Source organism: Castor canadensis, chromosome 13, assembly GCF_047511655.1.
Source record: "Castor canadensis chromosome 13, mCasCan1.hap1v2, whole genome shotgun sequence".
Classification (NCBI taxonomy): domain Eukaryota; kingdom Metazoa; phylum Chordata; class Mammalia; order Rodentia; family Castoridae; genus Castor; species Castor canadensis.
This window is the reverse complement of record NC_133398.1, coordinates 37,086,882-37,103,606: the sequence shown is the minus strand read 5'-3', so window position 1 is coordinate 37,103,606 and position 16,725 is coordinate 37,086,882. Positions and strand designations below refer to the sequence as shown.

The following is a 16,725-nucleotide window of genomic DNA, read 5'->3' as shown; positions in this document are numbered from 1 at the left end:
ATTTAGCTGTCAAATTGGTAGAGCCTTTTCAAAGGATTATTTGGGCAAGAACTTTATAATGGGCTACCCAGCAGTCTTATGTAGAGATAAGTTTAAAGAAAATTTCCTCAAAGCAAGACAAAATCATGCTGGACAGCAATAGTAAAAGTCCAGCTTTTATTTTTTGCACTGATACTGGGGTTTGAACTCAGGGCCTATACCTTGAGCCGCATACGCCACAACCCCATTTTTGTCAAGGTTCTTTTCGAGATAGGGTCTCTCGAACTATTTGCCCAGGCTAGCTTCTAAGCACAATCCTCTTGATCTCAGCCTCCTGAGTAGCTAGGATTACAGGCGTGAGCCACCAGCACCCAGCTAAAGTCCAGCTCTTGACCTCAAGGAATAAGAGGAAAAATCTGCTTACAGTAGCTACAGATTTCCATGTTTGCCATGGGGTACACACTATCTACCTGTGTACAGCAGATGTCAGTGCTAATTATGGCAAAAGAAAGGGCCCTTTCCTCATACCCTGAGTAAGGACTAATACAGTCCACTATATTAGAGTCCAAAGATACTTCTGCAACCAGTTATTTAATACTTTCCTTCCTCTGCCAACTGAGTTACTAATAAGGTGGAACATAATAATAGATAACATATTAAGAAAAACCTAAGTTTGGCATGAGCCAAGCCCTGGGTTCAACCCTCAACAATGACCAGCCTCAAAAAAAAAAAAAAGTATTTTCACTAAAAGACTGCCAATATAGCTTCTTAGAAACACATTATGATATATGATGTTTGAAGTAAGAGTTTAAAGCTCAGAGCTGGACACCTATGGCTCACGCCTATAATCCTAGCTACTTGGGAGTCTGAGATCAGGAGAATTTCAGTCTGAGGCCATCCCAGGCAAATAGTTTGTAAAACCCCCATCTCCAAAATAACCGGAGCAAAACAGACTAGCGGCATGGTTCAAGCAGTAGAGCACCTGCTTTGCAAGCATGAATCATTAAGTTTAAACCCCAACCACTCCTCCCCCAAAAGGAGTTCACAGCCAGGCATAGTGGTGCACATTTGTAGTACAGCATGTGGGAGGCTGAGGTGGGAAGGTTAAAAGTTCAAGACCAGCTTGGGCTACACAAGACCCTATCTCAAATAAATAAATTTAAATAAAAACAAGTGTTTAGAAAAAATATTTGTTGAATTTTTAAAAGAACTTATTAAGTACATATCCAAAATTAACTGACTTTTCTTCTGGTGATAACAATAGGAAATCAACTTCCTAAAAACATTGGTCACTGCTTACTTTAAAAAATAGGGCTGGAAATGAAGGTGTCAGAGCACTTGCTTAGCATACACAAGGTCATAGGTTTGATCCCCAGACCCACAAAAAAAAAAAAAAAAAGAAAGAAACATAGATTAGTGGGAGCATACCCCAGAGAATAAGCAAATCAGACTTCTACACACCTTCTTCTAAAGTACTTTTCAGTTACAATTTCAGACTAGCAAAAAAAAAAGTTCCAGTCTGTCTCCTACTTTCTTATAGTTTCAAGTATCTTGCAAGTAGTTGAATATAAAACTCTGAAATGTACTAAAACACCTTCCAGTCAGAATTACCAACAATGCTCCATTATCCACTTTTTTTTTATGATTTTATTTTTTTAAGTTTTAGCAAGGATTTATTTTAGTGTAACAGGATAAAGTACAGGGTGGAAGGGGGCACACACCAAGAGAGAGAACAAGAAACATTTCCTGCCCTCATGCAGGAAATGAGAGCAAAGACTCCCATTATCCACTTTTGGATACTGTCTCCAGATGATTTTTCAATCCCCACCTGACTTCCCCCTACCAACAAGTACTTGGATACCATCTTTACCCTGCCTGCCCCCATTACTTGGTTGTGCTTAGGGAGTTATAATTACAGTGATCCCGCCTTTTAGAACATCCTCAGAGCACAAAGCCTCTTTGTATGGTATGGAAGAGTGGGGAGTGATTTCCGGGCTCCACAGCAAAGGATGAGTGGCAGCAACAGAGGAAAAGGAGCTACATGCACCATGGCAGCCCTTGTTTCTGGTTCAATATAGTTTATGGGGTTTTTCTTGTGGGTGATCAGCAAAGGTTCTCCCCAGTCTCTGTACCCACTCCCATGGGGATAGAGGCAGAGCCTATCCTGACAGATGGGCATAGTCACCACAGAGCCCAGAACACCAGGGAGCAGAAGGAAGCAAGAAATAAGGGAGAAAAGTAAGCAACTGCTGTCCTGAAGCATACCCCTTTGTGCTATTCCCAGGACCTCAGGTAGCAAAATTTCTGACAGTGAACATTATCACCCTAATGAATCAGTGGTTCAGAATGACATCACTGGCATTACTGGTAGATGCTCCAACATGTATTGAGCAATAAAAATCCGTGGAGAAGGGGACCAGGAACTAGAGAAAAGGTTAGATCAAAAAGAATTAACCTAGAAGGTAACACACATGCACTGGAAATTGATGAGTCAACTCCCTATATAGCAACCAGCAAAACCCCTTGTTCCTTCCTATTATTGCTTATACTCTCTCTTCAACAAAATTAGAGATAAGGGCAAAATAGTTTCTGCCAGGTATCAAGGGGGTTAGGGGAAGAGAGAGGGGGCAGCGTGGGTAGTAAGGGAGGGGGTGGGGGCAGGGGGAAGAAATGACCCAGCATTGTATGCACATATGAATAATAAAAAAATAAAAATTACAAAAAAATCTACAAAGGAAGACAAATCTATTATTTCTTGTTAATTATGAGAATTCCAGCTCCTCTCTATTTGGAAAAATGGCTATGAAATGAATACCTGTTTTATTTTCAGCCTACCCCACTTCAGTTTCATCGAGAAATTGCTGATTTTTAAATTCTGTAACAATAAAACAGATTTTTACAGAAGCTCAGCAAGCACCATCTGCAAACACTGCAATCAGAGGTGTTAAAGCAGAATGGACAGAGAACTTCTCTTCAACTCAAGGAGCATCCTAAAAGAACTATACAGAATGGCTTATGACTGACCTGCTTGCTACTCTTTCTTTCATGTGTATATTTCTCCCTCTTGTTGCTTTTTCTCTCCATTTTTCTTTCAACGAAATTGAATGTTTATATACATCAAAACTCACTCCTACTCTTATCTCTACACATATTTTACTCAAAAAAAGCAGTAAATATAGCAACAGCTTTCTATATCATGACTTGATATACATACTGTAGTGTACTTCCATCCTACTCCACCTGCCCAACATCACTTTCAGTTACTATTCTGCCCAAACTCAAACCACTTTGGGTAAGGTCTATAGGCAAGGTCTACTTATTCTCCTGTATGAGCACAAGGCCATTTTTGTTAAACATTTTTAGTTTTATTTACATATACTTTCATCAAAAAACTCCTTATAGACAGCAGGAAAAGCACAATGGAATTCTCTGTCCACTACCCTTAATCATCCTTTAAAATAATAAAAGGAAAACAGAAACCACTTCAAATGCACTCTCCCTTGCGCCTCCAGAACATCACTTGTCCATGACAACTGTTCTGAAAAACACTCTGCCATTATTTGCACAAGCAGTAGGAAGTCCAGTCTTGTCCTTGGTATACACTCCTTCTTTCTCTCTTCCTCTCCAAGAAAAAAATGAAATAGCAGGAAGCATAAACAACCACTTAATGGCCAGGCACCCATGGCTCACGTGTGTAATCCTAGCTACTCAGGAGGCAGAGATCAGGATAGTTTGCCAGACCCTATCTTGAAATAACCCATCACAAAAAGGCTGGTGGAATGGCTCAAGGTGTAGGCCCTGAGTTCAAATCCCAGCACTGAGGAAAAAAAAAAAACTTAATGGGAAATACAAATGGGTAAGTATTTTTAAAACTGGCTAAAAAGCCTCAGGTCTTCAGAAATTCAGGAATGCTAGTGTAGAGGGAAATAGAAAGAGCAACATAACATTTCCCCCTCAAAGTGAGCATTGTAAGACTATAACAGCAAATGTCACTGGATGCTGATGAGCACCTAGAAGAGGTCCTCAGAAAGGACATCTTGCCTGGTGCCAGTGGCTCATGCCTATTATCCTAGCTACTTGGACGGCTGAAATCGGGAGGACTTCAGTTCCAGACCAACCCCAGCAAATAGTGCATGAGACCTCCCCATCTCCAAAATAACCAGAGCAAAACGGACTGGAGGTGTGGCTCAAGTGGTAGAGCACCTGCTTTGCAAGTGCAAAGCCCTGAGTTCTACCACTTGAGCCACTCCGCCAGCCCTTTTCTGTGTTGGTTATTTTCAAGACAGGGTCTCATGAACTACTTGCCTGGGCTGGCTTCAAACTGCGATCTGCCTGATCTCTGCTTCCCAAGTAGCTAGGATTACAGGCATGGGCCAACAGCACCAGGCAAGATGCCCCTTCTGAGGATCCCTTCTAGGTGCTCACCCTGGCAAACAGATTGTCACCTGAAACAGGTATACTTGTTCTGAGCAATCTATACAGTTGTATAAAAACATCCTAGCTAAAAAAGTGTATCTGGGGCAACACTACACCTCTAAAGTGGGTCTCAGAAAGTAGAACCTCAATAAAAACTGGCATCTCACAAATATTATCAGAAAGTTTCACATTTAATATAAATTCATTCCTAACCATAAGCACGTTGGGATTAGAGAAAACAAAGTCTAGCAGAGAAGGCAAACTAGTAAATTTGGGAGAAAGGAAACTCTTCCAACTCAGAGAAAACCAGTTGTTTCCTAAAGATCCAAATCTCTGACCACAGGTTCAAACAGCTGAACCTTGTAAGACATGAGTTAAAACACTAAGACAATCACTTTCATCTGCAGAAGGATAAACCATCTTTCTCTTAAGGCATGAGGACTTGGGGTATAGCTCAGGGGTGGGGTGCATATTTAACACGAACAAGGCCCTGGGTTCAACCCCTAGAACCTCCAAAAAAAGGCATGATCACATAAGTTTACCTTCTGAGGTTTACTTTCTTCAAATATGCTAATTTTCCTTCTCTGCTATCCTATTATAAAATCATATTGCTGACACACGTGGTAGAAACCTGTAAATTCTGATAAAAAGCCATGGTAGATGGTGGACTCCTTAACTACCTGCCTGAAAATAAGAGGAACTGAATACCTGGATTAAAATGGGTATGGTAATCCAATCCTATCCTTATCATTCTTTATGGCTCCAGGAAAGAGCTCTGGTGGCTGAGGCAAGAGGATGTCAAGTTCAAGGCCAACCTGGACTACAAAGACTCTACCTCAAAAAAAAAAAAAAAAAAAGTAAGCATCACATGGGTCCAAATTCTGTACCAGTCATCCAGGACAGAGCACAGCCTGAGGAACAGCCTGAGGCCTAAGCTGGCGCAAAGCTAAAACAGTGGTCCTAAGACTTTAGTAGGCATCAGAATCAGATGCCTGAGCTCCTCCCAATACCTAATAAATCAGAATTTGCTGGAGCATTTATATTTTGACACAGCTCAAACTGCTGATGTAGGTCCACGAGAAAGTTTAAAAAGACTGGAAAATCCTCCACAGTGATCAACAGTTCCAAACTAAAAGTGATCCATGGCAAAACTAGGTTTAGCAGGTCAGAAAGGGGTGAAAAGGGATCACCAGCCTGCATACCCAACAGGCTGTGCTAGAATGGAGCCTGTAGCTACAGTTTCATTATTATGGGACAAAAACCCTGTGTTCTATAAACAAGAAAATGTTTTACTCGTGAGAAATATTTCAAACATCTAAATAATATTTAGTATAATATACTTAATATCTCTACCTCACACTCAACATTAGCAAACCTTAATATATACAATTACCTGATTCCCATTTCTTTAAGCCCTTTGCATACCACTGTCCATTCCTCATCTTTCCTAACCAGATGTTAGTAGTTCTCATGAATGTTTTTACATTCTACGTACTGTGAATAACCACAAACTTATTTTTCACGTTTTCAGATCTTGTACAAGTATAAACTTTCTGTAAGAATTCTTCTGGGACTTGCTCCCTTATCCTGTATTGTTTTTGAAATTTTAATTCATTCACTATAATTTATTTTTTACAGTTTTATAGTATTCAATTGTGTTGATCCTTTTAAAGATCTATGTATTACCCTACTGCTGAACATTCTTGTACTTATTTTCTTGAACAAGTATATAAGAACATTTTAGGTGGATAGGTATGTCAGCCCACCTTCAACAAGACATGACAAAACTACTACTGTACACATTTACATTCCCACTAACAGTACATAATATATTTCCCCACAATCTTACTAATTACCACAGCATTTAAGTTTTGCCCAATCTGCTGGGTGTGAAATGGCATCCATTGGGCTTTCAAGTTGCAGTTCCCTGATTATAAATCTTTGACAAGTAAATTTTCTCATGTGTGTGTTTGTGTATCTGTCACATATATGTCTTACACAATTGTAGTTTTTTTCTTTGTATCTTTGTTTGAGGTACTGGGGACTGAATCTAGGGCATGGAGCACACCAGGCAAGCACTCTACCAAGCCCTTTTTATTATATTTCCAGACAGGGTCTTGCTTAAGTTGACCAAGCTGGCTTCAAACTCCTGATCCTCCTGCCCCAGCCTCCAGAGTGCTAGGATTCCAAAGAGTGCTGGCAGCACCACCATGCCCCGCTTCTTACAGTGTTTTAGAAAAACACCTAACCCATCTTGTCCATGGGGCAGTTCTTCCCAAAGCACCCTACCAAAAGTCACTTGGAAACTGAGGAGCAGGAGGGCAAGAAGAAAACAGCAGACTTAGAAAAGGAATCCTGAACAAAAGGCCTTATTTGGTGCATCTGCTAACTAGTTTTTCCCACACCTCTTTCATCAAGTCTTAGTTTCAAGACAATACTACAGACACTTTAGGTCCTGCATCCTCAGAACTGAAGTGGGGGGGGGGGAGGTTGTGTGCTAAAGCTAGAACGTTTCTATAAAAGTAGCACAACTCTCCTTAAAGAAAATGAAATGACTGCAGACCAATACATAAACTCAACTTTGTAAGATATCATCCACCTCTAACGGACTCTTCAAACTCATCAGGTTTGGCTCCCTCTTTGAAACATCCCGATCTTTTTCTTAGACTAGACATCCTCCCCCTCCCTTCAGCAATCCTTTCATCTCCCTTCCCCCACAATGACTGAACACCCTCTCCGTTTTCCCCATTCCACAGCTTCTATCTCCTAGCTCCATGAGACCCTCTTCATTGCCTATAACACGTTGCCCTCAGCCAGATATCTTCCCAAGATGCGCCCGCAGTAAAAGCAACCCACCTAATCAACAACCCCAAATAGAAACGCACTTCTCATGTATTACATGCCAGGCATGGGAGGTGATTGGTCCCAACCCTCGCAGATCCCTTCCCCCTTCACCGCCTGGGAGAGCTGTTCTTTCTCGGGGAGTTCTCGAAGTGTGGTAGGTCCAGACCACCTGGAAAAAACTCATATGGCCTTCTGAGGCATAAATGCCTTTACCAGGGCCATGTATGGATTTCTGGGTTTGGCATGAACGAAACTCGGGCAATTTCGTGAAAAAGACACCTCCACGGGCGTGATCACAAAAGCGGGCTGGCCTCCTTCCCATTAATTCCAGCTGGACTGGCTTAGTCCGTGCAGTGGTGAGGAAGGTGGCCTGGAAGACATCAAGCGGTCCCCAGGATAAGAAGTTTCCGAAGCTCTGCCCTACTCACTCCAGAAAATCTCTCCCCCAAGAGCACACCCCTTACAGGAGTCGCTCCCCCTTCGGCTCCCCGAATCTGCTCCCCAGGGCACCAGCAAGCTACCAAGCAACCCCTGCCCCTGGGTCCCACTCCCCAAGAAATCTTTTCTCTCAGGCAGCCCAGAAAGGACCAGCTAGGTGGGTGTGCCAGAAATCAGGCCCTAGCCCCCTCCTCGCAGATCGATCTCTCTCGGTTCCCAGGGGCCGGAGGGCACGGCCTCCTCCCAGCACTCCCAATTCGGGGCCCACGCCAGCCCCGGGGTGGCCCTGGGTCCCAGCCAGGACACGACTCTCCCCGGCTATGTGACCTTGGGCAAGTCACTTCCCCCTCGGAGCCTCAGTTTCCTCCTCGGCGGAGACCTATAGAGGTCCTGCCCAGCCCACCCTTGGGGAGGGAGGATACCCACCGGGTGGGCAAACGCTTTGTGAGCCGGGCGGTGCGGCGGCAGCGCGGGGCTCCCAGGGGCTCCGGGGCCGGACAAAGCTGAGGCGGACCACGCTCCTCCCCTACCCTCGGCAGGGCCGGGACCACACGCCTTCGGGTCCCCGAGTCCCGGGACCGGCCCACGCCCCTCCCCGCCCAGCCCGCTCCTGGACCCCGTACCTGCTCCTGGCACTCGGCCGCAGGCGCCGCCACCCTGGGCGCCCGCCCGAAGAGGCCCGTGGCCCGAAGGACTGAGGCGGTCGACGGCGGCGGTCTCGGGCCGGGGCGGCGGCGGCGGCGGCGGCGGCGGCGGCGGCGGTGGTGGCGGCAGGGGGCGCGGGCGGCGCGGGGGCCCGAGCTCAGCGGGGCCCGGCCTGGGAGACGACGACAGAGGCTGGAAGTGCGCGGCGGCGGCGGCGGCTGAGGCGGCAGCGGCAGCGACCGCGGCGGCGGCGCTTCCGCTCATGGCGGGGGCCGCGGGCAGCGGCTCCGGTTGCGACTCGACTCCGGCGCGGCGGGCGCTGGCTGGGCCCCGGCCGGCAGCGGCAGTGGCGGCGACGGAGGCGGCTCCCGGAGGGGGAGGAGGCGGAGCCGGGAAGCGGCGGCGGCAGCGGAGGGGGCGGGGACGCGAAAGGGGCGGGACTGCTGGGCCGCGCGGCCAATAAGCGCCGAGCTCCTGGGCTGCGGCTCAAGGGCTGGCTGGCGAGCTGGCGAGCAGGCGGGCGGGTGGCGCCGAGGGGTATCCTCAGCCGCCGCGGCTGGCAGAAGCGGGGAGGCCCGGGGCCAGCAGTCCGCCCGCAGAGCGGGGCTCCGAGGGCTGCCCCGCCCCCGGGGCGCGGCCGCGGGCCTCCCCGGCCAGGCCTCGCACTGCCCGGGCCCGCGCTGTGACTGAGCCCCGCTGGCGGCTGCCTCCGGCGCGGGCGTTTGCGCCAGCGAGTGTGCCGGGGGCTGGGCCCGGGAGGCTGCCGCCCGCCGCCGGGGCGCCCGCCGGCCCCTCGACCTGGCGTCCTCCCCCTCGGCCTCCTTCCTCTCCCCGCTCCTAGCCACAGTTAGCCCTCCCTCCCTTGACTGTTTCCTCAAAGTTTTTGCCTTTCAGACACTTAGCAAAGAAGCTGTCCCTTGTTGTTTTAGGCTGTTTCGGTGATTAACCAATCGCCAGGACCCCGGGAGGACGGCAGAGAGGAAACGAAAGCGATGGAGAGGAGGTGCCTCCCTTGAGTCCTGCAGACCCGTCTTGAGTTCTGAGCACCAATCCGTCGCGACCCTTCACCCCCTTCTCTGACTTTTCTCTTCCTCTTTCTCACTTTAAATGCCTTGTTGATAAAAACAGAGGAAGCCATCCCGCCCAGCTGGGCCTAATCTCAAAAGAGGGAGAGGCAGGGAGATGAGGGAAGGTTTTGAGCTTGTGCTGACGGCTTTCCTAAGAGGGGGGAGTTCTGCGGGTTCATGACACCCCCCACCCCCGCTCCGGCCAGTCCTCCTCCCAGTTGGATGTTGAACACTCAGCCCATTTCCGCCCCTAGTTCCTCTGACTCGTATCAAAGCCTCGGAAGAGCAAAACAAACTCAGCTATGTGCTGGGGGTGCCTCTAAGTACAGGCATGTGCATGAGGGTGCAGAGTAGATCTTTTCAATAAGGCAGAATTATCCTCAGCCTTTCTCACTTAGGGGTTGGGGAGGAGAGCAGAGCTCTGCAAGTTGACAAGGCACATACTGGGTAGATCCCAAGAGAGGTGTGAATGAATCTTTGGCACAGACATTTCAAATTCTGCCTTAACGCTTACTAGGTGCATTGTCTTTCGTCCATCCATCATCAGTCATGCTCAGCACTGGGGATACAATGATAATGAAAATACAGTCCAGGCCTTCAAAGAGTTTACAGTCTCCTTGGAGGACAGTGAAATAGTCTTAGAAGTTAAGAATTTAAGAATAAGGCCGGCTGTAGTGCTGTTTCACTCTACCAGTTACTAGATAATCCTGAGGGGAAGATCGGAAGGATGGCGGTCTGAAGGCCAGCCTGGCAAAAAGTTCAGAGACCCCCATCTCAACTAATAGCTGGGTGTGGTGACATGAACCTGTCATCCCAGCTATGGGTGTTGGTGGTGGGAATAGGAGGATCGAAGTCCAGGCTGGCTGGGAGGAGGGGGAGAGAATACAAGACCCTATCTCAAAAGTTACCAAAAGCAAAAATGACTGAGGGCATGACTCAAATGATAGAGCACCTAGCTAAACAGCACAAGGCCCTGAAGTCAAGTCCTAGTGCTACCAAATTGGGGAAAATCATCTTTGACCATGAGACTAAAATTTCCTAAATTCCATTCTTGAATTTCTGGTCACAGAGGAGGCAGATAATATATTGCTAGCCTGGGCTTCCATCCCAGGGCCCACTGAAGAGCACCTGTAAACTACAATATGAAGAATTTGTCTTTCTTTAGTAGGTCTCAGCAGCCTTGAGCAAAATCTGGGCTATCCACCCCCTAAAGCCCAAATCCTAGTTTCAGCTCTTATAACTCCAATTTGAGCAAATGCTTTGACTACCAGGCCTAGAAGAAAAGGAGCAGTTTAATCCAGTTAACCAAAGGAGCCCAACCTGGGATGGGAGAGAGAAACAGGAAGAAATATGGAAGAGGGGCAGGCAAAGCCTTGGGTCACCTCACCTTAGTTGGCAAACCCAGGGGAGCAAAAGAAAGAATGCACCATGTCCTGTCTACTGTGGTTCTTAGCTCTTAAAGTTTCCATCCTACAGTGATGATTGGGAAGAGAAACATAGGCTTAGAAATCCACAGGTTTAATAGGGTTGGAGTACAGACTAGGTGAACAGATAAGAATGATGAAGAGATGGTAAAAAGAGAGCAGACTGGAAAGTTAAAATGTGGTACAGTACACAATAGAATATTACTCAGCCATAAAGAAGAATAAAATGTCATTTGCAGTAAAACAAATGGAACTGGAAAATACTAAGTTAAGTGAAATAAGTCAAACACCAAAAGACAATACTGCATCTTATTTCTCATATGTGAAAACTAAAATCAAGTAGACCTGAGAGCTGTGGATAGTGGTGCCCACCTGTAATTCCCACACTGGAGGTGGGGGTGCACGTAGGCAAGAGAATCACAAGTTCAAGGCAAGCCTGGGTTACATAGAGAGACCCTGTCTTTTAAAAAAAAAATCAACCTGAAGGTAGAATAGTGTTTACTGGAAATTGGGAAGCGTAGAGGAAGGGAGGGTAGAAGAAGGGTGCTTTTGATTTAATAAGTGTGCACTGTATGCATGTATGGAAAGATCATACTGAACCCCATTAATATGTACAATTAATACATGGTTGTTAAAAAGATGAGACCAGATTATGAAGAGTGTTAAATGCCATCCTGAGGCATTTGAACTTAACCTGAGTAAGTAAATGGAGGTCATTGAAGGATTCACAATGTGCTTTGGAAAGAGTCTAGCTACTGTGTAGAAAGTGGATTGGAAGGAAACAAAACAAGAAGCAAGAAAACCCAACTCAAAAGTGCTTAGGCAAGGGATAAAAGAGATCCAAATCAATGCAGAGATGGTAGGAATAGAGAGATATTAAGGAGGTGGAGCCCTGAGTTCCAATCCCAGTACTGCCAAAAAAAAAAAAAGGTAGAATCAACAGAGCATTACAGTTGGGGAAGATGAGAGTCAAGGATAATATGGTAATGGCAGTACCATTCCTGAAGACAGGGAATACAGTACTGAGAACCAGGAGGCACAGAGAACTATGACTGGTTAAGTCTGTCTATTTCTTTGATCTTCCACCTAAGGCAGAAGGACTGAGGAAGTTGGACTAGAGTCACTACCATACAATTACTAATGTTCTTCTGAGATTGGGATCCAAAGATTTGCAAAGGAGAAGCAAAATAATAGAATGCCCATTTCACTTTTTCCATGTTTTTTTTTTTAAATGTGGTAGATATCTCTAACATAAAAAGTTGTTACTTTAACCATTTTCAGGTATACAATTGTAAGTGACATTAACCAGATTCAAAATGTTGTGCAACTTCTACCATTATCCATCACCATTTTCATTATTCTGGACAGACACTCTGTACTTGTTAAATAAAAACCTAGTTGCCTCCTCCTCTCAGGCCTGGCACATCTATTCTGACTTTCTGTGTCTATGAAATCATAATGCCTTTTCTCCTTTCAATGTGGTCCTAGAGACTGAATCCTGGCCTTGCATATGCAACACAATACTTTCTGTATCTGTGAATCTGGATATTCTAGGTTCCTCATGCAGGTTGAATCACACAATATTTGTCTTTTTATGTCTGTCTGAATCATTTTTCTTGGCATAATGTTTTCAAGATTCATCCACGTGGTAACACATACAAGAATTTCCTTCCTTTATAAGGCTAATAATATTCCATTGTACGTACGTGTCACAATTTGTTTATACATTCATTTGTCGATGGACATTTAAGCTGCTTCTACCTTTTGAGTTATGAACTCACTCTTGCTGTAACATTGGCTTATATGCCAAGTCCCTATTAGCAGTAGAATTGCTATGTCATACAGAAATTCTATGTTAAAGCTTTTGAGGAACCATCGAACTATTTTCTGCAGGAGCTGCACCATCTTACGTTTCTATCAGCAATACATAAGGGTTCCAATTTCTCCCTGTATTTATGAACACGTGTTATTTTCCTCTCCCCATAATAACCATATTAGTATGTGTAAAATGTATCACATTTGATTCACAGTTGTCAGTTCACTTTCAAGCCCAGCATCAGGTCTATTACTTGTATTCGTCTCCCAGCACAGCTTGCAAATTATTATTTTTGGCGGGGGTGGGGGCAAAGGGAAATGGAGGGAAATACTAAAAGATCTCCCTCTCTCTCTTTCTCTCTCTCTCTGCTGGTTTCGCTTCCACCACTAACTTACACCCCCAGCTAGTTCACAAAAAAGTATAAGACAATAATAGACCCCTAATACTATGTAAAATTAAAAGAAGAGCAAGATGGTCTTACAAGTATTACAAAATAATACATTGCAGCTTTAGCAACTGAAGGAGTCCAGGCAAGGTGGAACCCAATGGAAGTTATCACCATGCCCAGCAAGGAAGTGGACATAGCTGGACCAAATAAAAGGGCAGGAGCAGGAGATGATGACTTGAGCCATCAATACCACATGACGACACTTGTTCACAAGCACATCACAAACACAAGACACCTCTGATGTTCCCTGAAGTACTTGTGGATGGATGCTTTAGGATATGAGTGAGGGAGGAAGAACACACGCTGACCATTTTTCACATATTATAACACTAAAGCTGTACTTCTATTTCCCTAGGCTAGATTACTGTAAATTGAGTTGCCAACTCAATGTTCTTGAAAGTTTTACTTTCCAGAGGGATTATAGCCATTTATTTAATCATTTACTTATTTTTATTTAAATATTGAAGCTCGAATCTCACACACAGGACAACTCTTATTTATTCTTTCTCTTTTATCCACATTCTCCAATCTTATTCTTCTCTCTCACTGCAGGCCATAATTTCTGCATTTCTTTTGTTCATAGATGTATACATAAAATATGCATTACTAAGGAAAAAACAGAATATGCATTATTGTTTTAGATACATTTATTTTTTACTTATGTAAATAGTATTATAAAATTCTACACACACACACACACACACACACACACACACACATACCCCTTATTTTCTCTTCCTTGCAGCAACATATTTTTAAGATCTGGCCCATTGCTTCTGCATAATACCCCATCCACCACATTTTGCCCAAGGAATTCTTCAATTATAGACACCCAAATTGCTTCCAATTCTCCATAATCAAAAACAACATAACCATGAATATTTTAGTATATGCCCCTGATAAGAAATGTGTAAGAATTTCTTTGAGTTCTAAATACAGTAGCAGAATTTGATATTTTATAAGTTTTTTTCTCACTTGTATGGTTTTGTTGATTGTTTTTGTTGTTTTGTTGCAGTACTGGGGTTTGAACTCAGAGCCTTTTTGCTTGCTAAGCAGGTGGTCTACCACTTGAGCTATGCATCCCCCAACCCCATGGTATTTATTTTTTAATTTTAAGAATAGTTGTGTGTGTGTGTGTGTGTGTGTGTTTAACTACTGTATTCTAGGAATTTTCTGGTTACATCATCAGTTCTATATTCCACTGCTGCCGCTGCTTCTTCTTCTTGTAGGAGTAGGATTTGAACTCAGGGCCTCATGCTTTCGAAATAGATGCTCTACTACTTGAGCCAAACCTCCAGTCTGCTGATTGTTTTGCTCTGGTTGTTTTTGGAGAAATATTTGCCTGAGGTTGGCCTAGAAACATGACCCTTCCAATCTTAGCTTCCTAAGTAGGTAGGATTACAGGCATGAGCCACTGGTGCCTGTCCCATTGCTTCTTTAAAGACTAGCTTGGTGTATAATTGATTATAATATTTTGAATAAAGGCACTACATGAGTGCACACATGAATAATAATGATACTTAAAGATAGAGTGAGAGAGCAAGAGGGAAAGGGAGAGAGAGAGAGAAAGAGAGAGAGGTAAAACCTCATTTATTGCTATCAGAAATACTATGGCACCAACTCCTTTGTCAGGAAACTGGTAATTAAAGAGAAAGAATGAAGCATTTAACCTGCCATTTTAGGAAGAAATTGGGTTCTTCTTCATTTAATGAGGGGAAACTTCTTTAAAGAAGAATATCAGCTGGTAAATGTACTAGGATTGATAGAATTAGAAAAATCACCATTTTGCAATCTCCAATGAGAGATAATTGATTCAGGCAAGTGTCATCATTGAATGTTAAACTATTTAAAAAGAAAGTAAAAAAAGACCAATCTGCCATTGTATCTCTTTCTCACCATTTACTTTCTCTACAAACACTTTCAATTTAACTTCTGTTCCCTTCATTTTATTGAATCTGCATTCTTGAAAGACAATGATGACTTCTCAATTGCTAAAATACAATGGCTTTTTCTAAGTTCTCATCTGCCATGATCTCTTCATGGTATTTGACATTAGAGGACACTTCCCTTTTCTCCTTTCATCTCCAAAAGACTGGTTAGCTGTTGCTATATAGCAAAAGACTCTAATATTTAGTGGCTTAAGCAACAATTTATTATGTCTCGTGGTTCTCATGGTAGAGTAAGCTCCATTGGGTGGTTCTCACTTGGAATCTCTGATGAGGTTGCAGTATGATGGTGGGTAGGGCTGGACTCATCTGGGCTAGATATCAAAAAAATTTTTCAGTATTGCAGTACTGGGGATTGAATCCAGGGCCTTGCACATGTTAGGCAAGCACTGCAGCAAAGATGACTTCTTCATTGCTTTGTGGGTACCTCAGCTAGGATAGTTGGAACAGCTCGAATTTAGTGGGTGGATGGTCCAGGTGGATGACTTAGGCTTCCTGATAGCATGGTAGATTCAGGGTAGATAGACTTCGTACATAGTGCCTGACTTCCTCCAGAACAAGTGTCACAGGTAGAAGCAGCAAGACTTCTTATGAGACAATTAATGATCTCTCTTTTACCCAATAGAGGCATCATCCTCTATTTCCAACATTGGTGTCTTTAGAGGGGAAAAAGAACTTAAAGATCTTCAGAAGCTAAGTGGAAAATCCATCCTTTTTTTTTTATATAAAGAATTTTCTATTAGGATGTATTCATTATACCTGGTGGGGGGATTCACAGTGACAGTTCTGATTAGGCATATTTTGTATATTCGTTAGATCACCACCATCCTCTCTTCCCCTCAATGCCCTCCCTGCGCCACTCAAAGCTATTGCAAGAGGTTTCTTTGTTCTATTTCATATAAGTATATGAAGTCCATCTACCATATACCATCCATGTTTTTATTCTTTCTCCCTTCTTCCTTCCTTCCTCCTTCCTTCCTTCCTTGTTTCCTTCCTTCTTTCTTTCCTTCCTTCCTCTCTCCCTTCTCTTTTCTAAAGCTAAGTGTAAAATCCATCCATGTTTTTATTTTTTCTTTCTTTCTCTCTTCCTTTTTTCCTTTCTTTTCTCGTTTTTTGGAGACAGGCTGTCACTATGTTGCTCAAGCTGGTCTTAAACACCTGGACTCAAATGACATTCCTGCTTCAATCTCTGAAGTACCTAGAACTACAGGCTTGAACCATTGTGCTAGGCTTTATTGTTTCATTTTAAATGGTGTATTTATCTATCTCTAACCTGAAAGTGATTTTGAAATATTCATCAAGTGTTTTCTTTTGCAAACACTTAACTTAGTTTTCACTGAAGCAAGTACTACCTATCCTCCTCTTGCATTTTTTTTTTTTTTTGTGACACTGGAGTTTGAACTCAGGGCCTACACCTTGAGCCACTCCACCACCACTTTTTTTGTGATAGATTTATTTTTTCAAGATAGGGTCTCATGAACTATTTGCCCAAGCTGTCTTCAAACCACTATCCTCCTTATCTCTGCCTCCTGAGTAGCTAGGATAACAGCCACCAGCACCTGGCTTGCATTGTATTTTTGCAGTTTATTTAATACTTAGTTAAGTAATGTAATTTCAGTAATAAATACAACAAACAAATTTGGGGACAAATCTCTCCACTGCTGTGAAAGTTCAGTATTAATCAGTATATTTTATATAAGTA

At 43.8% G+C, this 16,725-nt stretch overlaps 1 protein-coding gene across 4 annotated transcripts in view; it reads right to left on the bottom strand.

Moving 5' to 3' along the window:
- The window catches only part of LOC109688069 (E3 ubiquitin-protein ligase RNF38), a 120,175-nt gene extending 111,589 nt beyond the window's left edge, over window positions 1–8,586 (bottom strand). For 2 of the 4 annotated variants that reach the window (XM_074051454.1, XM_074051455.1), the window contains exon 1: window positions 8,301–8,586. In XM_074051454.1, the coding sequence (XP_073907555.1) occupies window positions 8,301–8,586 (286 nt within the window). The remainder of the gene's footprint in view (window positions 1–8,300) is intronic. The other 2 variants (XM_074051458.1, XM_074051459.1) reach the window with 1 other exon arrangement.
- Window positions 8,587–16,725: the final 8,139 nt, after the last annotated feature.